The sequence below is a fragment of the Dysidea avara genome, chromosome 5, assembly GCF_963678975.1.
Source record: "Dysidea avara chromosome 5, odDysAvar1.4, whole genome shotgun sequence".
Classification (NCBI taxonomy): domain Eukaryota; kingdom Metazoa; phylum Porifera; class Demospongiae; order Dictyoceratida; family Dysideidae; genus Dysidea; species Dysidea avara.
The window spans coordinates 26,917,984-26,937,619 of NC_089276.1; the positions used below are offsets into that span (position 1 = coordinate 26,917,984).

Genomic DNA, 19,636 nt, shown 5'->3' on the forward strand with positions numbered 1-19,636 from the left:
AACAGTTAGACGAGGTCTCATATGACAGAATAATATACAACAGACAATTAATACAAATTCTAATGAGTGTCATATACAACTATTCAATGCAGTTAGCTACTACTGGGGGGATGAGGGAGGAGTTCTGTTCCAATTACACAACTGCTCTGTAGTGATCCAGATCATACAACACATCCAACATAGTGGCCATGGACCATGCTTGTACTGGGCAGCTGTCTTGACAAGGGGAACCATTAGCATTAGTCAATTCTGGTAAGCCTTTCCAGGGACTGTCCCTCAGTATGGCAGCATGTGATGCCAGCATCTTGTTACATGATGCCACGGCTTCTGCCATGTGTTCCTTCCCTCCAAGTTTCTTAGCAACACTTAGTTTAGCCCTCAAGAAGTATCCAACCAACCACAACCATTCCTGGATGGATGAAAGAGTTAATATGTATGTTGTATTACAATGGGCACAACTCACTGGTCCTTGGTGATAGTTGAATCCCTTTGCAAGGTGGAAATCATAAGAATCCTTCCAGTTCTCATAGTAGCCATTGTAGGTCCAGTCACTGTGTAGTGTTGTGAAATTACAGAGCTAAATGTTACTACACATGTACAAATGTTTGCTACAAACGTACAGTTTACATTTTGAACAGTGACACAATATAAAAAGGACAGTAAAACTGTTTCACTCCAAGTTACATCCATATGCAAGGATTTTAATCAGAGATAATAGATGCCCCTACTTGCACCCTCATAGTGCACATACTAAACTATGTGACTATCCATGTTTCATGCCTGAAGTTTTTTTGTTCAAACATGTTGTTGGCTTACTGCCTGGATACGCTTTAGTTACTTGGAGGACCATTGGCCTACTGGTACAAGCATCATCAGTATGTTAGTGAAAAGGATGGGTGAACAAGTTTACATTGTAGACATGTACCAGTAAGAGGTTCATGGTATAATCACTTCGGCTCATCCAAGCATGTAATTCAATCATCTGTCAAACTGCTATAATCTAATACACATCAGTAGGGTGCAAAACACAGATGGCACTTAATAGTTTCCATAGTATGGGGCAATGGTTCTGCTATACATGTCATTTTATACTGCAACTTACTCAGGATCTAGAGTTGCAATGCCGATAGGTCCCAACAGTTTAGTCTCAGCTATTTCCAATGCTTGCCAAGCATGTTGGGCATCAAAAAGATCAGGAGCCTACAAGACAAACATCACACTAAATGGTTAACCGTACACCATACACAACACACACTTGCACACATGCATACACACACATGCACACACATACGCACACGTGCAACTAACCACAGCCATTGCTATGGTGAAGTTTGGTCTTAGTCGGTAGTCAGGGTAACCCATGGAGGCTCCAAAGGAGTCTTTATAAATGCCAGTCTTGTGAATGAATCGAGACAAGTCTCCCTCTTTATTCACGGCATCTGTCCGGTCCAGTGGAATATAGAAGTGTTGTTCAAAAGATGTCTACAAAAAAAGGACAAGTACATCAGTCAAAATAACTACACTGATAACTTTGCTCACCTTGATCTTATCAGCCCATTCAGCATATGTAAACACTGTGTCATTGTCATCATCAGTAGCAGACACACCAGCGTACGGATATGAGCCATTAGAGTGTAGATCAGCCAACCATGAGATGACTGAGTAACTAAGTCCCACCAGTTCAACAGCACTCCCATCCCTAATATGGTAACAATGTTAGAATAAGTGGATGGACTATCACTGTCTCACCTTGGTGTAGCTGGGACCCCCATATTTCCTGCCATTCCAGATTCTCCCATCTTGTCCATCCAAGTGCCACAGTTGCTGGCACTACCTCCATACACAAATCCTGTTTTCTTAGAGATGCCAGCAGTGACATTGAAGCCGTCAGAATTCATGTGATTATCCAGATTAGGTCCAGCTCCCCTCTCTCTGAAACCGATCCCATTGTAATGTCTCTGTAACATCTCCTGTATCACTTCAGTGACTGTCTGCTGCTACAGGTAATGTAGTGACGTTATCAATACTGAGAAATGAATATATCAAAATAAAATTTTTGTGCTAAAGTATTTTTTTGGCTTTGTACCTTAAAATTATCTAACAACCCTGGTGTCAATGAAGATACAAGTACAGTACAACAACATGTACAAACATAGGAGCTAGGAATACATTTACAAGAATAATATACTCTAATAGAACATTCAACTAGTTAAGAAACTCAGATAACAAGTAAATGATCATCCACTGTACTTTAACAATACATTGCAAAATGAGATTTATTTCCCATGCACAAACATGTTAAGGTTACGGGTTAGGCGCTCAATAATAGGTTATTATTTTTTGATGCATGATAATGGATGGTGCAATATTGGCACGAGAAACTCAAGCAGGTATTAGTGAGAACGTTGTTAACTTTAAAGCGTTGTATAGTCACGTGATAATAGCGGAGGAATCATACAAAGTGAGTGTTAATAATTTACTGCAGAAGGTAGTCAAGCGTAAAATTAAGCAATATGGTTGAACCAACCAGTGCTTAGCGCTACTGCTTAATGTGGTTATTATTCATCAAAAATAGCAGCTGTCAGCTAATTAGTACTAATTTGTTATGGCAGTGTCAATGGGTGGTTATATTATCTAGGTCCTGTCGTGGAGACTTTGTGGGAAAACTGACTAGAGGCTGGTTAATTATCGTATCTTTCAAGGATAATGGCGATTAGTTCTGCTACGGAAATACCGCGAGTGCACTACAGTGCTGTTACAATCGGATAACAACTCAATTCGTTCGTGAGGACCTAGAAATCACTAAGTAATAGCTTATTAATGCTAAATATCATGCTGTGGCTTCCCATGAAACCTGGTTTTTGATGAATAGCAACTCAACAGTTTCGCTGTTTAGTGCCTGCATTTCTGTACAAGCGCATCTCTTGTTGAGTGTATCGCCGCTTTTGGTTATTTCTTGTATGTTGGTATGCCATGTTATTTTAGTGTGTTCTTCCGTGCAAAACAGTTAAAACAGAACTATAAGCAAAACGCCTACAAAACTATTTACTGGGTAACCCGTAATCTTAATGTAAAACTTTTAAGTGTCCAGATGACTAACTCGTACTGACTAGTGTTGTACCAATGTGAGATTTTGCTTAACCGATAATATCTTCAAGCCGATAAACGTAGTTGATCCAATATATTATAGCATGTCTGTCTTGTAGCAATTTTTACTAGAAATTTGATTGTGAAGGACCAATTTAGCTCATTTACAGCAGCAGTATTGCTACAACAACAGTTGACAGTACAGTAATAACAACACTGTAGTGCAACTCAATGCAATTATAAACAGTACACATTTGGTACATGTGAGCATGTGTTTCTAAATAAATACATAGTATGTATCTGCTGCTTTTTTTCATTGTGGTGCTGATCTGATACCGATATACAAAAAAACACAGCCAATCTATGGCTTTTCAAATAACCGGTCCGATTATTGGTGCAGCCCTAATTTAGACAACACACAATGTACAGAACGTACCACTGTGTCCTTGTTAATTCCCAATAAGGTACACACTTATATACAGCTCTATACACACAACCCTCACCTCCACATTACCATCACTAGATGGTTCGTGCTCATCATCAGGATACAATCGGGTAACTTGAGCCTTCAGGATCCCCTCCCCGCCAGTAACCATGGTGACGTACTCCTTTAGACACTGCATCCACCACCAGACAGCATCACGACAATTATACCGGGCTGACACGCCCCCTGCTAGTAGATTAGGAATGAGGCCATGACGTACACATCCTCCAAATGCCAACATACAATCCCTGTGTAAATAACAATATGGAAAATATGTTAGTACTGCATGGGAACTTTGCTAAAATTAGTGGTGCAGTTTCCCTAGTATTTATTACTTTAATTGCTAATGTTATCAACACCAAACTTTATACACAAGGCCTCACAACTGGATTTCAGTAAATGAAATCATTTGATCCTGTGACTGACTGAGCAAAAACTGGCCGATTCGCACATTCCTCAAATTCCATTTTATTGCATCCCAGTAATCTACATGTATAGTAACAAAGGAGTGGACAACCAAAGTTTCAGCCTTTTATGATGAATGGTCCTGGAATTATAGCATTTGACAGTTGGAACAGTGATAAACTCGATTTGTACAGCCACAATACGGGAAATAAATTACAGGCGCTTAGATAATCGATCATAACTCACGAATGAAACAAGCTACAAAGATGGGACTTGGCTCAATTTGTGCGCCATGAACTGGCAAATCAACTAACTTGACTACGTCAACTAACTGATAGATTAGCTTGGCTCCACGTATGCTTACAAACAGTATCATACACTCACAATATTATTAAAGTGGGTGTAGCTCATGAAAAAGCTGACCTACCGCAAGACTAGGCTACATCTCATACAACAACAATCAATTAGTGGGTGTGGCTCCAAGTAAGTCTGCAGACAGCAACAGAAATGGATTCACACATACCTACACACTGCATTACAACTGATAAATGGGCATGTATGGTTACAGAGTAATCCAGAGAAGTAGCTATGGCTCACAAAAGTGGACTACAGCAGGACTAGGGTTAATATACTTCCACATCGTCAAGCTAATTAATCTGTAAAGCGGGATGACCTGGACAAACTGAGGTCTTGATGACCTGATCCAGTTTCAACGTTGATCTGAATGTCAATTAGCCTACTGTATTTCAGGGACAAGAATTTTTCAAAACTGTAGAATACATTTTTCATGTCGAAAGTACAGAACACGTTTTTACATTCTGTTACAACCTCAAGCAATTTATAATTATATTTTCATGAAGCTAACTAACATTACTAGAGAAACTCACAAAAATTTCATCCTTCAAAAATTCCGGTCATATGGATGGTATTCGAAGACTGTTCAATTAGAGTATTTATCTACAGGTGTATGCTCTATTAGAGTAATTGAGCAGATCTCTGCTGCTTGACCATGTGAGCTGTTATACAAACACTCCTCCCCTATGGATAATTAACTCTCCAGTGTACTTGGTTTCTTATACAAATATTGAGGTCAATACGTAGCTATCTTATAAAATTAACATATGGACTCTACGTATCGTAATGGTGGTAATGCTTAGCTGTATATCAATTGTCATTCCAATAGCCCACACACTGTTACACCATTACATACATGAACCCATAGTAATCACCTGGCATGTTTGTACTGTCCAGTGACAAGCATTAATCCCCTGAGGGAGATGAAAGTGTCTCGCCCCCAACACCTCATTGCTCCAGTAGAAAAGTGGGGAAGTCCCGCAGCTAACGAGGCAGCAGGATCACCACTAGTAGCAGCTCCAGACACAGGCAATGGCGCATCATCACAACGACTGAACAACTGTACATGACCGAGTGCTAGTGAGTGAACCAGGGTGCTGCCATTTCTGACAAACCTGTTGATGAGTGTACAACAATTAGAAACATGACAACATCTATTAGGTATCCCCATACTTTCCCATACGGCTGATGGCTGAACACACCAGTTCACGATTGATCACGGAGATGGTAGCATCAAAGTAGCAAGGAATCAGGTATCGAGGTAGCTTGCCAAGTGGCTCCATTATTTGAGCCATAACATTGGCCAGCTATAGTAGTTAAAGATAAAGCTTCAATTCAACAAAAGCAGATACAGGGGCTTCCTTAAAGAGCAGTAGAGTGGTGCAGCACCGCTCTACTTTAGTCAAAATTCTTTTGATGTGGTTAAAGGAATATTTGTAATTAACAAATTTACTTTGATGTTGGCAGTAAATTGACAGTTTTACCACTGTACTTCATTTTGCTGGGAAAAGCTCTGAGATATATACATGTGAAAACCACTGTAGTATACCAGTATGACAACTTACACACTGGATCCCTTACAAACACATCTATTACATGTTTTTGTTGTTGCTGAATTTATTATGTACCCCATAGAGCAGTTGCACAATTTTGTTGATTGCCACGATATAGTGACAACACGTACATTACATGTAAACATTTCACTTTCGATTATACTGTCATGGTGGACCACTTCAGTGTTACATTCACCTATCATAAGGTATTGGGACGATAGCTTACAGTAGCTAATCAAAATCCACTTTTCTTTGTTGGCATGCTTACAAACCCAGATGCTTATTTAACTACTGTGTTTAAAAGAGTTTTTCTAACTGACACAGTTACAAAGAAAGAAAGAAAGAAAGAAACAGCTTTGCCATACTAACTCACAAGTGCACTTGCTTTGAAAAATATGTGGAAAAATAAGTGGTAGAAAGTATATCAGCTTTGCTGTTATCCTTCTAGTACATTAGTACTTGATAAATGGTGATTATCAATACCATAGCTACTCTACAACAAGAGGACAATGAAATATGCTAATTTTCTGGCACATGTCTGCCACACATTTTCCCGCAACTGTACGTCACACTGGTGAGGTCATATGCTACTGCTCTACATAGCACAAACAACATGTCAGACACAAGCAGTACCTTAGCAGTAGCCGGCAACAGTCTCAATCTATTGATAGTATAGTTGATCAGCCAGTCACCGCCTCTGAGGTTGTGGCACAATGGGTGACCAAGATCATTAGAAGCTCTCACCACTTCCAGCAGTGACAGTATACCTAAGCAAAAGAACTATATAGTAATTGTTACATTTGTGAGCCATTCTCTCACCTTGTAGTCCACAGTAGATCAAAGGCCCATAACCTGGCATATTGTAAACACCGTTGCCAGGACGATCAACTTGTTCTTCATTGTCACAGCGATATAGCACATAATTCAAATCAACCAATGAGAGAGGGGCAATAACAGTACGGAGATCTTTGAAGATAGATTTTCCCTGGTCATGTGAGGCTTTACAGTCAGTAGCAGTTAAGGGCTTGTTAGTGAAACCTCGTAAGAACTGGATGGCTGATGTTGCATCTGGAAGCATTGACACACTAGAAGGGAAACAGCAGTTATTACACTTGAAACTGTAGGATAGTGGGAACAGCGATACATTTACAGCACAAATTAAATTAATCATATACAAAGTCATGTTACCCCAGCAAATCTTCTCAGACCAGGACTAGAACCCTGCTGTACCATGTTTCAGATGTGGGAATTTAATACCATTTGTACATCTAGCCCATTACGCTCAATCTTTGCTTGACTGTAAATACGCCACTCATCCCAGTGACTAGTAAGCTGCTTAAAAAACCCAACACTACTAATTCATTGGCTTGGCACTGCAGTTGACTTTGTGGTCACCTAACCTTGACCACAGTAATAATTTGATGGTTACAATGAGGTCCCCCCAAGTGTAAGACAGCTGACTTCAGCAACACAAGGTTTGCATATACTGTACACACTCAAAGTGCCTGCTAAAATGATGTGCATGTCACATGTACTATTCATGCATGACTAGTATAAACAGCCATGTGAGGGTAGCATGTGCTGATTTGTGTACCTCACATGCATGTTGCCCTTTTTCATTAGATTATTAAAATGAAAATAAAAGTGAAAGTCTCATGAGTGCAGGTGCATGTGGACACTACTGAAATTTCTTAACTGGTTATGTGAGATGTGGATAGTTTACAATTGTGTACCCAGTTAACACAAGGTCCCCGTGGAGAATTGTGTGTAGAAGTTTCTTGCTTAAGAAACCTTGCTACCATCAACAACACACAAACATACCCACATAACATATATACGTACCACACACCTTAACACAATCACACTGCCAACAGAGAAGCCATCAAAAGCCACCTCCTGGCTATCCCCTGAGGCTATCAGTTGACACTGTTTGGATTGATCCAACGGAACATGAGTCTGTATATCCAAATGGTAACCATGGAGACCTCCAATCACATCCTCTCGCTTCACAAACTCATCAGGAGCTGTATCATCTCTAACAAGCTTTGCCTCAAAGATCACTTCGTCAATGACACCTACAAGAGGATTTCCCACAATTAACGTAAGCCATAGGATCATGTGATCCACTTCACCTGGTACAGACATGGGAGGGATATAACAGTGGTTGGGATGACGATTACTATGAGTGGGTGTTGCATCATGATGTGGCGCAGAGAATGCAGTGTGAGCTACCATAACGATGGATTTGTGAGAGGCAGGACAATGTCTTGTGACTGCTATGACATCATCAGACACCACATTAGCAAATATCTGTAGATGAAATAATACGTAGATTTATGAACAAGCACAATCAGTGCAATAATTTACATGCGGATATGAACCACACACACGCACGCACGCACGCATGCACGCACGCACGCACACACACACACACGTATAATACAAACTTGTTACCTGAGTATAGACCTCCTTGGCTAGTCGCTGATGGAGCTGGTTTAGTTCAGCCTTAGCAGCCACTATACCACTATTACAGTGGACACTGCCATCAGCTCTATCTTGTGACCAAGTAGTGTACATCCTTGACTCCTTCACCACATTGATCTGAATGTGATAATCACATGTTCAGTGAAATCTCATTAACAGGGGCACCCACATGCATGGGACCAAAATATATGGATTCAATAGTTAAACTATGGTGGTACTATTGATAAGAAGATGAAATACGTAGTTATGGTTGAGACCATACAGCATTTGGAAAATACTCACCATGTGAGGTACAAGCTCATCATATCCGCGACAACTGCCAGTAGCACATCCTGCCACAGCAACCAGAGCAGTGTTAGGCAGTGCATCCCAAACACTCCTTGACTATGTAACCAAAAGTGCCCACATGTATGAGTACCACATGTCACTACACTGTGTACACACATATATACCTGAATATGGCCAGGGTCATTGTCATGAGTAGCATCAACAAACATGGCTCGTGTTACACTCTCCCTTAGAGGTGAAATGCTTGGCTCAATAAACGACCCCACGTCTTTGCCGCCATAGTGATGTACAAGGTGACCGAGATTACGAGGGTCAGAGGCAAACATTGCTTCTACATGTAAAATCATGTGAGGTCATATAATGCAGAATTTAAAGGAACACACCTTTAATGAGAGAGTTGATCCCAAGACGGTTCACAAATAAGTTCTCTTTTTCCACCGAACTACTAAACAACTCTGCAACCACATAGAGGTTGGGACGTACTTGCCTAGCTAAATCCAGCAGTGCCTAAATGATAAACCATAAATACATAGTTGGATACAATACACAGAAGGTTAAAATGTCCTTCACATAAGTAGCTACATGCAAAGCCTAGGCACAATCACATGCACTAAACCACCACATATATACAGTGTACACAATACACACACTCTCCAACCTCTGCTACATGTATTGGAGTATTGTGGCAGTTATCCAATCGGAATCCATGGAACATCCTAATAAACACACCTCACACACTATACCACACCCAACACTACTCACCAAGCATTAATCTGTGTGTACTTGGTCATCAGGTCCCATAGGAATGGACTATCATTATAACCATCACCATAACGAAGCTTCACCGAGTCTCCCCACTCAATCAGCTCTCGCTGGAAGTACACCTGTATTGTAAAGTCAATTACTGACTGTGTAGTCAAACTAGTAATTGGTTTACCAGTGATCCGGGGCCTGCAAAGTTCACTAGAGGATCAGCGTCCATTACCCACCCATTGTGGGCTACTACATTGCTACCAGCTGCACTCTCAATCTCTTCATTGGTAAGAGGATCACCACCACCAAGGACATAGAAATACCTGTGAACCAGTTAGAGTAAAATAATGGATGTAACCTCCTTTCCTCACCTTGGAAACAATGCTTTACTTTTGGTGATATCCCGTTGTTGGGGACCACTGGGGTCAAGGAATCTGTATTGCAGGTTGGCAACAAGGTTGTTTGTAGCCTTCTGTAGCTGTCGCATGATCACCTGCTGCTGTGTAAAATTGAGGTGTTCAAGGTGCTGCAGTAACCCACGGCAACAGTGTTCTATCCGTTCTTCGTAGCAAACCACCTCTTCACTAAATACAATCAGGTATTTATAAATAACATGTAATTACCAAAATACTAAAGCAACTAACAAAGAAACATTGAAGATATCCATGGCAACATCACCATCAATACTGCTGCCATTACGACGAAACTCAGGGTCTTGAATAATGTTCAACTCCTTGTTGGTAGACTGTCTTTGTTTCCCAAGGGATTTCACCTTGTAAAGATTCTGTCGGAATTCATCCACAATGGCATCAACATCAACACAGAAGTATTCCCACAGCTTAGCCCCAGGCAGAACTGTGTCCATAAGACGTGATGCAATGATTGATATGTCACGTTCTGATGTTACAGTAGGGGAAATCCCTCTATCAACCCACTCTCCATCTGCAATCTCATCAGAAAATCTCTTCAGTGATGCATCAAGCGCATATGCTGGTCGGAGGTGTGGGGAATTCACCAAGTTATATGCAGCCTCAGGGTGATCCAGTAACCATGGTGAATCAAAGGAGGTGTGGTTCCATACAACATCAACAATACTGTTCACACCCCATGACTTGCTCATGTGATCCACCAGTTCTTTAACCTTCGTGAAGGCCTTGTCCATTACAAGATCATGTGATGCTCCAACAGGATCTGATGAACAAGAAACATCATACAACAAAGCCTGTGTAATCAGGCCACCTGACATTATATACAGTTAAACATCAACGTGCTAATAAGTGCACAAAGACCTGCAAGGAAAACTATAGCAAAGAAGTGGAATAGATAGGTTTCACTGACAATTAACCAATAAATTTTGCACAGCAGAATTGAAGACTCCTGCCTGTACAAATGTTAACTCTAGGGAGTTCTAATTAGTATGGTAGTAACGTTAATTAGGGTGTGGGTTTTTCTGACCAAAAATATCAGCTTCATAATATTATCTAGGCACCTTGGCAGTATTGGTTAGGTATAACCAAGCCCAAAAGTGCCTCCACAGTGTAACCCTCAATTGATTATTACAAAAATTTTAATCATTCAATGGAATTGTCTACTAACTGCCTGTCTACCTGATGCCTTCAGGCAAGCATAACATGATAACAGCTAAGGCCATAGGCCTGATTTTTTCACTGTTCAACGTCACTTCGTCCCAAGATGTGCCTTTTGGTATACAACAGTATGTACAATGCACGCATCATGGACTTACATTTGTCCTCCTTTGTGTCCCATTTCTTTTTGCTGACTGCCACGGTGTCGATTTGTGTGGTAGCACAATGCATGACTTCATTACATTTGTAAACAGGAATCGACCATATTTTACATGGTGACTGGGTTGATTACAGACACGCTTCCATAATACTGTTCTTCGTTTGAAGAGCTGTGTAACAAGCTGAAGGCAAAGCGTGATGGCCACTACACTTTCTAGTCAGTAATTAATACACTGTAGCTGGGGCATGTGTTCAGATGAAAACCTCTGGTGCCATCCTCGATGCAGTATGCACGGGTTCACCCGTCATAATAATGTTATTAAAAAAAGTTTAAAAAACAAGTACAAGGAGAATTTAGGAATTTTAATAGGGATCATAGATTAAAAAAGTAGGGAAACAAGGTATGTCACCTACACCTGCAGTGGACATTTAATCCCTAATTCAGTCTAAATGTTCAATAGTATATCTGCAAGTGTAGGCGACCTCCCTTGTTTCCCTACTTTTTTCTATGATCCCTAATTGAACTTAATTTGTCCTTTACTTGTTTATTTTAGACTAAACAAATTTCACATTTAAAAGTGCCTTTATAGCCATGCATGTGAGCAATGAAGAACTGTTCTTTTTAAGCCTCTTGCAACAAAGTTCCTACTAGGGATGGGCAGTATTGACATTTCTGCCATATGATTATTGTCATGAGCTACTATCACGATTATTGTCCACTTAACAAAAAATATTAAAATATTCAACTGAATGACAAAAAATATTTTTAAGATGAAAGATTATTACTTCTAAAAATTCAGTTATTACACAATGATTACCAATTTCGATTATCACTAATTAACAAAAATTAGATGATGTCGATTATTGCCAACAAAATAATCACAATTATCACAATAACCAAATAATTGCCCATCCCTAAGGCGTCCACAAAGTTACTATTCAGCAGGTAGGTAACCAGAGCAACACTGTGGACAGAGCTAGATGTGTTAAGTATAGTGTAGTATGTGCCTTATAATAATAATGTTATAATTGCTTATCATTAACAAAACTGCTAGAAGGCATATGGAGGTGACTTAGTGAATATGTGTACAGTGCAAGCGATCAAGTGATTCAGTAACCTCTAAATGAGCTATGATATAATGTAAAGCAGGTTATTTACGAAGCAGAAAATTTTGGCAAAATTTCAATTTCAAAGAATGTACCGTATAGCTGGTTATTTTCGAACCAGAAATTTTCATAGGAACAGTAAAATCTGAATTTTGAAGGTTTTACTTTCGAAGATGCATATTTCGAAGTGCAGGTGGATTTCAAACAAATAGAAATTCGTGTCACAAATTACCAAAATACGTAGAGTCTACATGTGCTCTCCTTACTGATGGAATTGAGGACGGAATAATCCCCACTTTTGCACACTGGAAAGAAGACTTGAGTTGTAACAAGAGTTAAAAAGTAGAGTAATTAATTTACAGTAGTTAGCAGCCACTGACGAGGGAATCGTCGGCTAGATCAGGGTACAACAGCAGATGGCATGGATTCTCAACAATGGCCATTCTGGATAGTTTACTGGCTATTGATGCCTGAGTAATGATACTGTATAATACTGAGCTTAAACTTGTAAAGAATACACGAGTGAATACATGTTATTTGATCACGTGAAAGCACATTATTTTTAGCTACTTGTGGGAATTTACTTTCGAAGAACAACAGGACTTGGAAATTTATTTTTGAAGAGAAGGGCCTCTTCGAAACATCCAAAAATTTTTTTAAAACCCTTCAAAAATAACTAGTTATACAGTACATTTGAAGTTTGGTGGATTTCAAATAAACAAAATTTGTGCGACAAATTACAAATGATGGACATGCATGCTTGCCAGCAACTGACTTACTGATGGAGTAATCCTCATCTGTATGCACTGGAGAGTTGACTGGCAAGCGGAGCAAATTCTAAGGTTTGATCTTGCCTATGCTAGATGGCAGATTTGGATCAGCTGTCTACTACAGTAGCTATTGATGTAGTAATGATACTGTTTCAACCATTACAATCACTAACACTGAGTTAAAACAACGAGCGATGACATGTGTACGCCAATCATGTAATTAAAAGGCAAGTCACTTTATTATTGTGATTGAAGAACAGCAGGTCTTGGGAGTACATTTTCAAAGAGAAGAGCCTTTTCAAAATATCCGAAAATAAAAACCCTTCAAAATTACCCATAGTCTGTGATAATCTTTCAAACAGGAAAAACCATTCATCAAACGTAGAGTGAAAATTAAACTTGTCGGTTGCTATGTCATGTAGTGCACATACACTAGCCAAACAACAAATCATAATGACCACCAACTCTTGGGTTGGCCATTTCAACAACAGGAAAATAGATAAGAGTACAAGTCTGTATGAGGCTTATTATCTCTACTACTGTACATACTACACATTGAAAGAAAAAAATTCTGCTTATAATTGTACTCTGGACCCAGCAATCCTACCTCTTTTTTTTTTATTGTTACCATGGACCTTAAGCCTGTCAGATTGTTTAACAACACCTTCTGAGGAGTGTACATTGACAAAAGTTCCAATAGGTCAAACTCTAGAGTTCAAAGTATAATTTACATTCTTCACTGATATACAGTATCTGTACTCATCATGATTTCTTTTTACAAAACCTACTGTACTGTATGATGACCTAGCATCATGCATGTCAATAGTATTTTCAGTTATTTTTAAGGGAGAAATTGTGCAATATTTTATACACAAAATTCAAGACATTTTGCTGTCATCCCAATCAAAGTGATATATGTACTTAACCTCAACAGATGCATTCAGTATTCATGATTATATTTTCATCAAGTCTTAGGTTATATTATATTTTCATCAAGTCTTAAGTTATATTATATAGTTATACAACGGCCACGAGTGCTCTGCCTGATATAAACGCACGAGCCTGAGGGCTGTCAGGCCCGAAGGCAAGTGCGTTTATACAGGCAGAGCACGAGTGCATGTTGTATAACTGTTATGTACCACTCATCTAATAGGTGGGGAGAGTCTCACAAGACAGCTGTACTACTTATAAAGGCCAGGTTTCTAACATCGATTGTGGGTAACCAAGCCAGACGTTGCGACGACGTTCCCCCTGCAGTACTGCAGCCACCTGAGATATTGAAAGCTAGTACGCTATGGGTTATATCACTAACCTGCATTCGCTGTTCGACTCTCACCATGTAGTGCTCAGCATGCCAGTGTGCCATATAGACTAAGCACCAGACAAATCACCAGTGATTCTCTCGAGCGAAAAAAAGCAGCTAAATAGATGGTTTAAGTAAACAAAACCCAACTACTAAACAATACTAGTCTAATTCTTACTATTCACACTGGCTAAACTCGAATCTGGTGGCATGACAAAACTGGTTCCCACAATCGAACTTAAAGGTTAGTATTATTTAGAATATATTTGTTTTATTGAGTCATTGTCGAAGTGGACTACAGTTTAATCTGGGCTAAGATGGCACCAGACTAGTAAGGTGTATAAGTACGTTTATATATATGTAGACTAGAGTTGTGGCCACCCGTGTTGGCTTTTTCGATCGCCATTGGTTGCTTGTAAACATTATACGTATTGGTGACGTTATGGCCCACAATCGACCTTTACATGTCAGGCTATAAAAGAATTCGAGTAATCTGTGAAGTGTCTTTCCACCTATTAGGTGAGGTGTCGTAGTGGTCTTCACCACTGGCACTTGTGCTATGCTGCACAAAACCGCAGCCAGTGCAATATCTGTATATTGCACTGCGATCGGTGCATTATAACTTATAATGCACTCGTTGTGGTCTACAAAACCGCAACCAGTGCGTTATAAGTTATAATGCACTCGCTGCGGTCTGCAGCAGTGCAATATACAAATTATGGCACTGGCGGTGCCTTTGAACTGCCCACGCAGAATGGTACATAATCCTTTTATCTCCCAGTCCTAATATAGGCACATATACAATACTTGGTTTGATTACCAAAAACAACTTGTGGTCAATACAAGGTGAAGGTACAAAGTTTCATGCACCCAATGTACAAACAATAGTGAAATCACAAGCACAATAGAGTACCACAGAACACTGGAATCCAGATAAGTACAGAAACACAACAGCTTATAAGATACTGTGGCCATCAGCATGCATATGACATAACTACAATCATAAGACTGTCTATGTAGCACATTGAAAGAAAGGATGTCAAAAGTGATTTGCAGTGATCTTGTGGTAGGTGAAATATTTAATTCACCTTCAATAAATGGAAATTTGAAGTCCACCAAAACTAACAGTTTTAAAACCATACCCACATAGGCTTCTAAACTTCCTGCCCACAACTGCACAATAGGAAATAGAACTAATCTGGCACTACAAAATTCAAAGACAATTCTTACTATAAGGTAAAATCATGCAATTTGCACCAACTTTCACAGTTCCCTTTTACATGTACTGTACAACATACATGCATACACACACTCACAGCTGTATACTAACAGCAATGTGGATAATTCATTGTTAAGATACATACATACAGACATGCTCTGACTTACCAGTAAATTTCACGGTGACTTTTTGTGGTGTATAATCTGCTGGTAGATATCGGTCACAGAGTGCCAATTGATCACTAATACTATATGCTGATGCAGACCCCCCGAGCTGTTGTATAGGTGTAAAGTGTATCATATTATAGGCTGCCTCCTTGGTCACTGTAAGCCTTTCTTCCCACTCTTCAAGTGGCCCTAACAACTTGGTAATGTGGGTGATGCAACATATACCATCCAAGGAATAACCCAAATTTGGCTCCACTACAAGGTACCCTGATCCTGAATATGAGCTAGAAATAGATTATATAATTCAACACACCCACACCACACCCCTAAACATACTCATCATGATTGTCAGTAGCAAAGTAGTAAAAGCGAAATGTTCCTGCAGTCTTGATAGCAATATCAGCATGTCGGTCAGGATCATATTGATCATTACGATTACAGGACCACTCTAGCTCGTGGTAGTTGCCTCTCTGGAATGCTTGTCCAGGCAAAGGGTAGTCACACATCACGTGAACATTGTGAGACAGCATAGACGGTCCCAGTCGAAACCGCATCGTCTCGCCTGTTAACATACAGCAATGGGCTATGAACTGTGCGTGTTTTAGTGTGATAAATATCTGAGCAGCTGTTTAGCAGCTAGAAGTCTTTGTAACATACTCACCAATTTGTAATATGAATAACTTTCCCTCCAGCTGTTTCCCCTCATCTTTGCGCAGCTCTAGCGTCTTGATTGTAGTAGCTGCCATTGCCAGCTACCACCACAATATCCGCTAACGATACTACTAAATAGATTTAGCAGTTGCGCTTTTATTGGGGCCGGGTCAGAGCTGGGGTCAGAGTGCGCAGGTGCGTAGGTTGAGATAACTCCCGTCCCTTCTAGAGCGCATCCATTCTATGGGCGCTTATCTATGAGTGCACTTTAATTAGAGTGCAACAAGCTATATAGATCAAAATGGTGAGTTAAGCCATAAACTGAACATTTTAGTGTAAACTTTACATATTTATAGGCTGAAAGAAAGGCAGTTAACAAGTATTATCCACCAGAATGGCGTCCAGAAATGGTCAGCAAACATAATATTTGTATGGAAACAAATAAGACATAAATTCACATAGGGGTCTTTGAATACCTTCCATGGGTCACACCCTCTCAGGGAGAGGGCACGTAAACTCCACCAAGGGATCATGATAATGAGGTGAATATTGTGTGCCACTGTTTGTGTATAGTCTCACGTGGCCAGACCGCTTTTTTGTCTTTTTCATTTGGTCGGGAAAAGGGTCTGGTTCGGTTCAAATATCCGCACTTGTTCTCAAAATCCCGGTTGTGGCCGGGATTAATTCTACGTGCGCATCTTAATGCATTCTCAAAGCATGCTTGAATGGACGTTAAGTCTGCCATTGACTGGGTAATTGAAAAGAAAGGATTCCGGTCATTCAGTGACGAACAGGCAAGCTACAATTTTGTAATGTTTGTATTGATTGTATGTAGTAAGCGTACATAGAATTAATCCCGGCCACAACCGGGATTTTGAGAACAAGTGCGGGTATTCGAACTGGACCAGACCCTTTTTTTTCCCAACGAAAAAGAAAAAAAAGTGGTCTGGCCACGTTAGACTATAGTGCTTGTACGTGTGGCTACATAAGGGTGTTTGTGTCTGTCTGTATGCAGGCATGGATTCATTAAATACATGTGTGCATGTACGCTATTGTGTGTGCGTGCATGCGTGTGCGTTCTAGAGGTAAAACATTGGGGTTCTATGGCACTACAGGTTTGAGCTCCCATTCAACATCTGGTGTGCAGGGTGTGGAAATCATATTGGAGTTGGTAAGTCTCTCTGTGTTGTCTCATATTTTGTGATATACTGTGATAACTAGGTGTTCGTTATAATGCTGAGAAGACACAAGTAGGCAAGTACTACTCTACACCGATATTTCAGTTCAGGATGAAATGTCACCTCTGTGATAACCACTTTGAGATAAGAAATGACCCTAAGGTGTGTGTCTGTGTCTCTGTACGTGTGTGTCTGTATAGTGTAATGTAATGTCTATCTATGTGACTATGCATGTAATGTGCACCAACATACACGACTGTACATTTTCTCACCAGAACTGTGACTATACTGTGGTGAGAGGAGCTTCTCGTAAGAATGAGAAATGGGAACACAAAGAAGGAGAGACAGTGTCCATAGCAGGTTGTTAAGGAGCTCATCACCATAGTACTATCATCCTAGTTTAGGTCGCGAGGAGGCCACTAAGTTAGCCAGTGATGCTATGTACAGACTGGAACATGGAGTAGGGGACAAAAGGAAGGCTGAAGATGCTACTCCTCGTATTGAGCAAATCAAGGTAAATGGATTATAGTATGTTCACGTTGAGCTGAATCCTCAAAAACATTTAATAACTCATGGATGCAATTACACATGATCTTGAAATTTGGCTCATTTGTAGTACTGCTTGATCCGCTAAAAATATTTCAAAATCTTTTTGTTCAAATGTTTGACATAATATTTACGGCCAATCAAAATTTTCACAATACATTTCCTATGGGAAAGCCATATAAGTACAGTGTCCATTGCAGCCCTTTCCCAAACTTGTAATGGAGCCAAACTGTACATGTCTGTTGTTGACACCTTTGCTGTTACCAATAATCATCTGGTTGGCTGAAATGTTAACTCTGTTGAGAAAAAATCCACTTTTAATTTTTAGCTGTTTTTTAGGATTCAGCTCAACGTTAACATACTATAATTAGCTACATTACAGTGTATACAGTACAGCAAGAAGAGCATGCATTAGTTTTATTGTCTCTTGACTGGTCATTACCTTTTTGTGTACAAAATAAATGAGCGCTCATAAGTCACGTTTGAGGTCGGTCATGACGTGTACTGATGACATGCAGTAATGGTGTCAAACTGCAACTTGACAATGAAGCACCCACACACATCCTTTGTTACTCATACTCAAGTTTATATCACCTGCTGATTGATTGCTGATTGTCATTTCGGATTCTGCTATAATTGTGAACCATGGTTGAGTCTATCACTGGGTCTACTTGTTATACAAAGGGAAATAGTACACGTATGTAATATAGGCCACCGTATGTAATATAGGCCAGCGGTAGTTTCTAATCAAAGAACAATAGTGTAGGTACAGGATATCATGATAACAGCTTTCACTTTTCTTAACTAGAATACATTATGTCAGAATGAGTGAGTGGTGAATACAAACACATTCTTTAAATATGAGAGCTACTAATATTCACAATGAAGTCACTGGTGATATCAAGGAGCTACACCTCTTTGTGTGGGCAACTGGCTATATTGCCTTCTCTAATCATTATGGCATCACTACATTGAAAATGCCACATACAATAATTTTCTAGTTTCATTGTCTAGAATTGGTTAACCTTATACATTGATATCATCACTGCATAAAAAATTTGTGTTTAAAGGTGACCGTCAGAGCAAAAGCTATAGTGTAACTTACACTTTCTGTTGTAAAACAATGAGTGAAATATTGTGTACTGTATATACAGGAAAATCATTAAATTCTGATTGTGCAGCTACATACTTATGAAGCAGTTTTAAACCTATACACATCTTGTTCACTTGCATGGTGGGTTTGTTTTGTTACATAGCCGCAAGAGCATGCCTGTTGTTAGAACAGGACATCAAAAATGTTGCATACATTTTTAGTTGACTAATGTAAGAGTACACCTGTATATATGTCTAATAAGAAATGGTCCTTAGCCATGTGTTGCGATTACAAAGTAATATGGCATATATATTGTTTCTTATCCACATACCTGTAAACGACAATTATTAAATTTACAGAAGCTACAAGAAAGCAAATTGGATGATTTTGCTCTTAACCAGTTGCTCAGATCACGCCTGAGGGTATGTGTTGTCCACGTGATGCTTACA

The 19,636-nt window shown here is 39.6% G+C and overlaps 2 protein-coding genes across 9 annotated transcripts in view; one reads left to right on the forward strand and one right to left on the reverse strand.

Moving 5' to 3' along the window:
• Window positions 1-16,566, reverse strand: LOC136256109 (glycogen debranching enzyme-like). Of its 2 annotated transcripts, none has more exons than XM_066049047.1 (25): window positions 16,381-16,566; window positions 16,056-16,281; window positions 15,720-16,003; window positions 10,053-10,599; window positions 9,780-9,992; window positions 9,593-9,731; window positions 9,418-9,539; window positions 9,314-9,371; window positions 9,039-9,162; window positions 8,820-8,986; window positions 8,650-8,751; window positions 8,338-8,484; window positions 8,016-8,193; window positions 7,733-7,958; window positions 6,703-6,968; window positions 6,517-6,650; window positions 5,504-5,637; window positions 5,206-5,445; window positions 3,591-3,819; window positions 1,750-1,994; window positions 1,540-1,699; window positions 1,309-1,482; window positions 1,103-1,200; window positions 464-551; window positions 1-409 (listed from the first exon to the last, which is right to left on the reverse strand). In XM_066049047.1, exons 1-25 carry the CDS (start codon window positions 16,463-16,465, stop codon window positions 134-136), a joined length of 4,662 nt encoding a protein of 1,553 aa, XP_065905119.1. In that variant the 5' UTR covers window positions 16,466-16,566; the 3' UTR covers window positions 1-133. The 2 variants fall into 2 exon arrangements, with proteins under 2 accessions (XP_065905119.1, XP_065905118.1); XM_066049046.1 differs by having other exon boundaries at window positions 1,750-1,997.
• Window positions 16,552-19,636, forward strand: part of LOC136256115 (probable splicing factor YJU2B) — a 20,110-nt gene continuing 17,025 nt past the window's right edge. For 3 of the 7 annotated variants that reach the window (XM_066049056.1, XM_066049054.1, XM_066049055.1), the window contains exons 1-8: window positions 16,554-16,674; window positions 16,727-16,780; window positions 16,833-16,912; window positions 17,486-17,541; window positions 17,592-17,710; window positions 17,824-17,908; window positions 17,953-18,062; window positions 19,547-19,609. In XM_066049056.1, the coding sequence (XP_065905128.1) occupies window positions 16,672-16,674; window positions 16,727-16,780; window positions 16,833-16,912; window positions 17,486-17,541; window positions 17,592-17,710; window positions 17,824-17,908; window positions 17,953-18,062; window positions 19,547-19,609 (570 nt within the window). In that variant the 5' untranslated portion in view covers window positions 16,554-16,671. Of the gene's footprint in view, window positions 16,675-16,726; window positions 16,781-16,832; window positions 16,913-17,485; window positions 17,542-17,591; window positions 17,711-17,823; window positions 17,909-17,952; window positions 18,063-19,546; window positions 19,610-19,636 lie in introns of all 7 variants that reach the window. The other 4 variants (XR_010701330.1, XM_066049058.1, XM_066049053.1 and 1 more) reach the window with 3 other exon arrangements.

Coding starts and splice junctions, on each gene's coding strand:
- LOC136256109 (XM_066049046.1), bottom strand. CDS start 16,465: ATGGCAGCTACTACAATCAAGACGCTAGAGCTGCGCAAAGATGAGGGG. Junction 8,752..8,819: donor ATGACCCTGGCCATATTCAG/GTATATATGTGT, acceptor TTGGTTACATAG/TCAAGGAGTGTTTGGGATGC. Junction 1,201..1,308: donor TCACCATAGCAATGGCTGTG/GTTAGTTGCACG, acceptor TTTGTCTTGTAG/GCTCCTGATCTTTTTGATGC.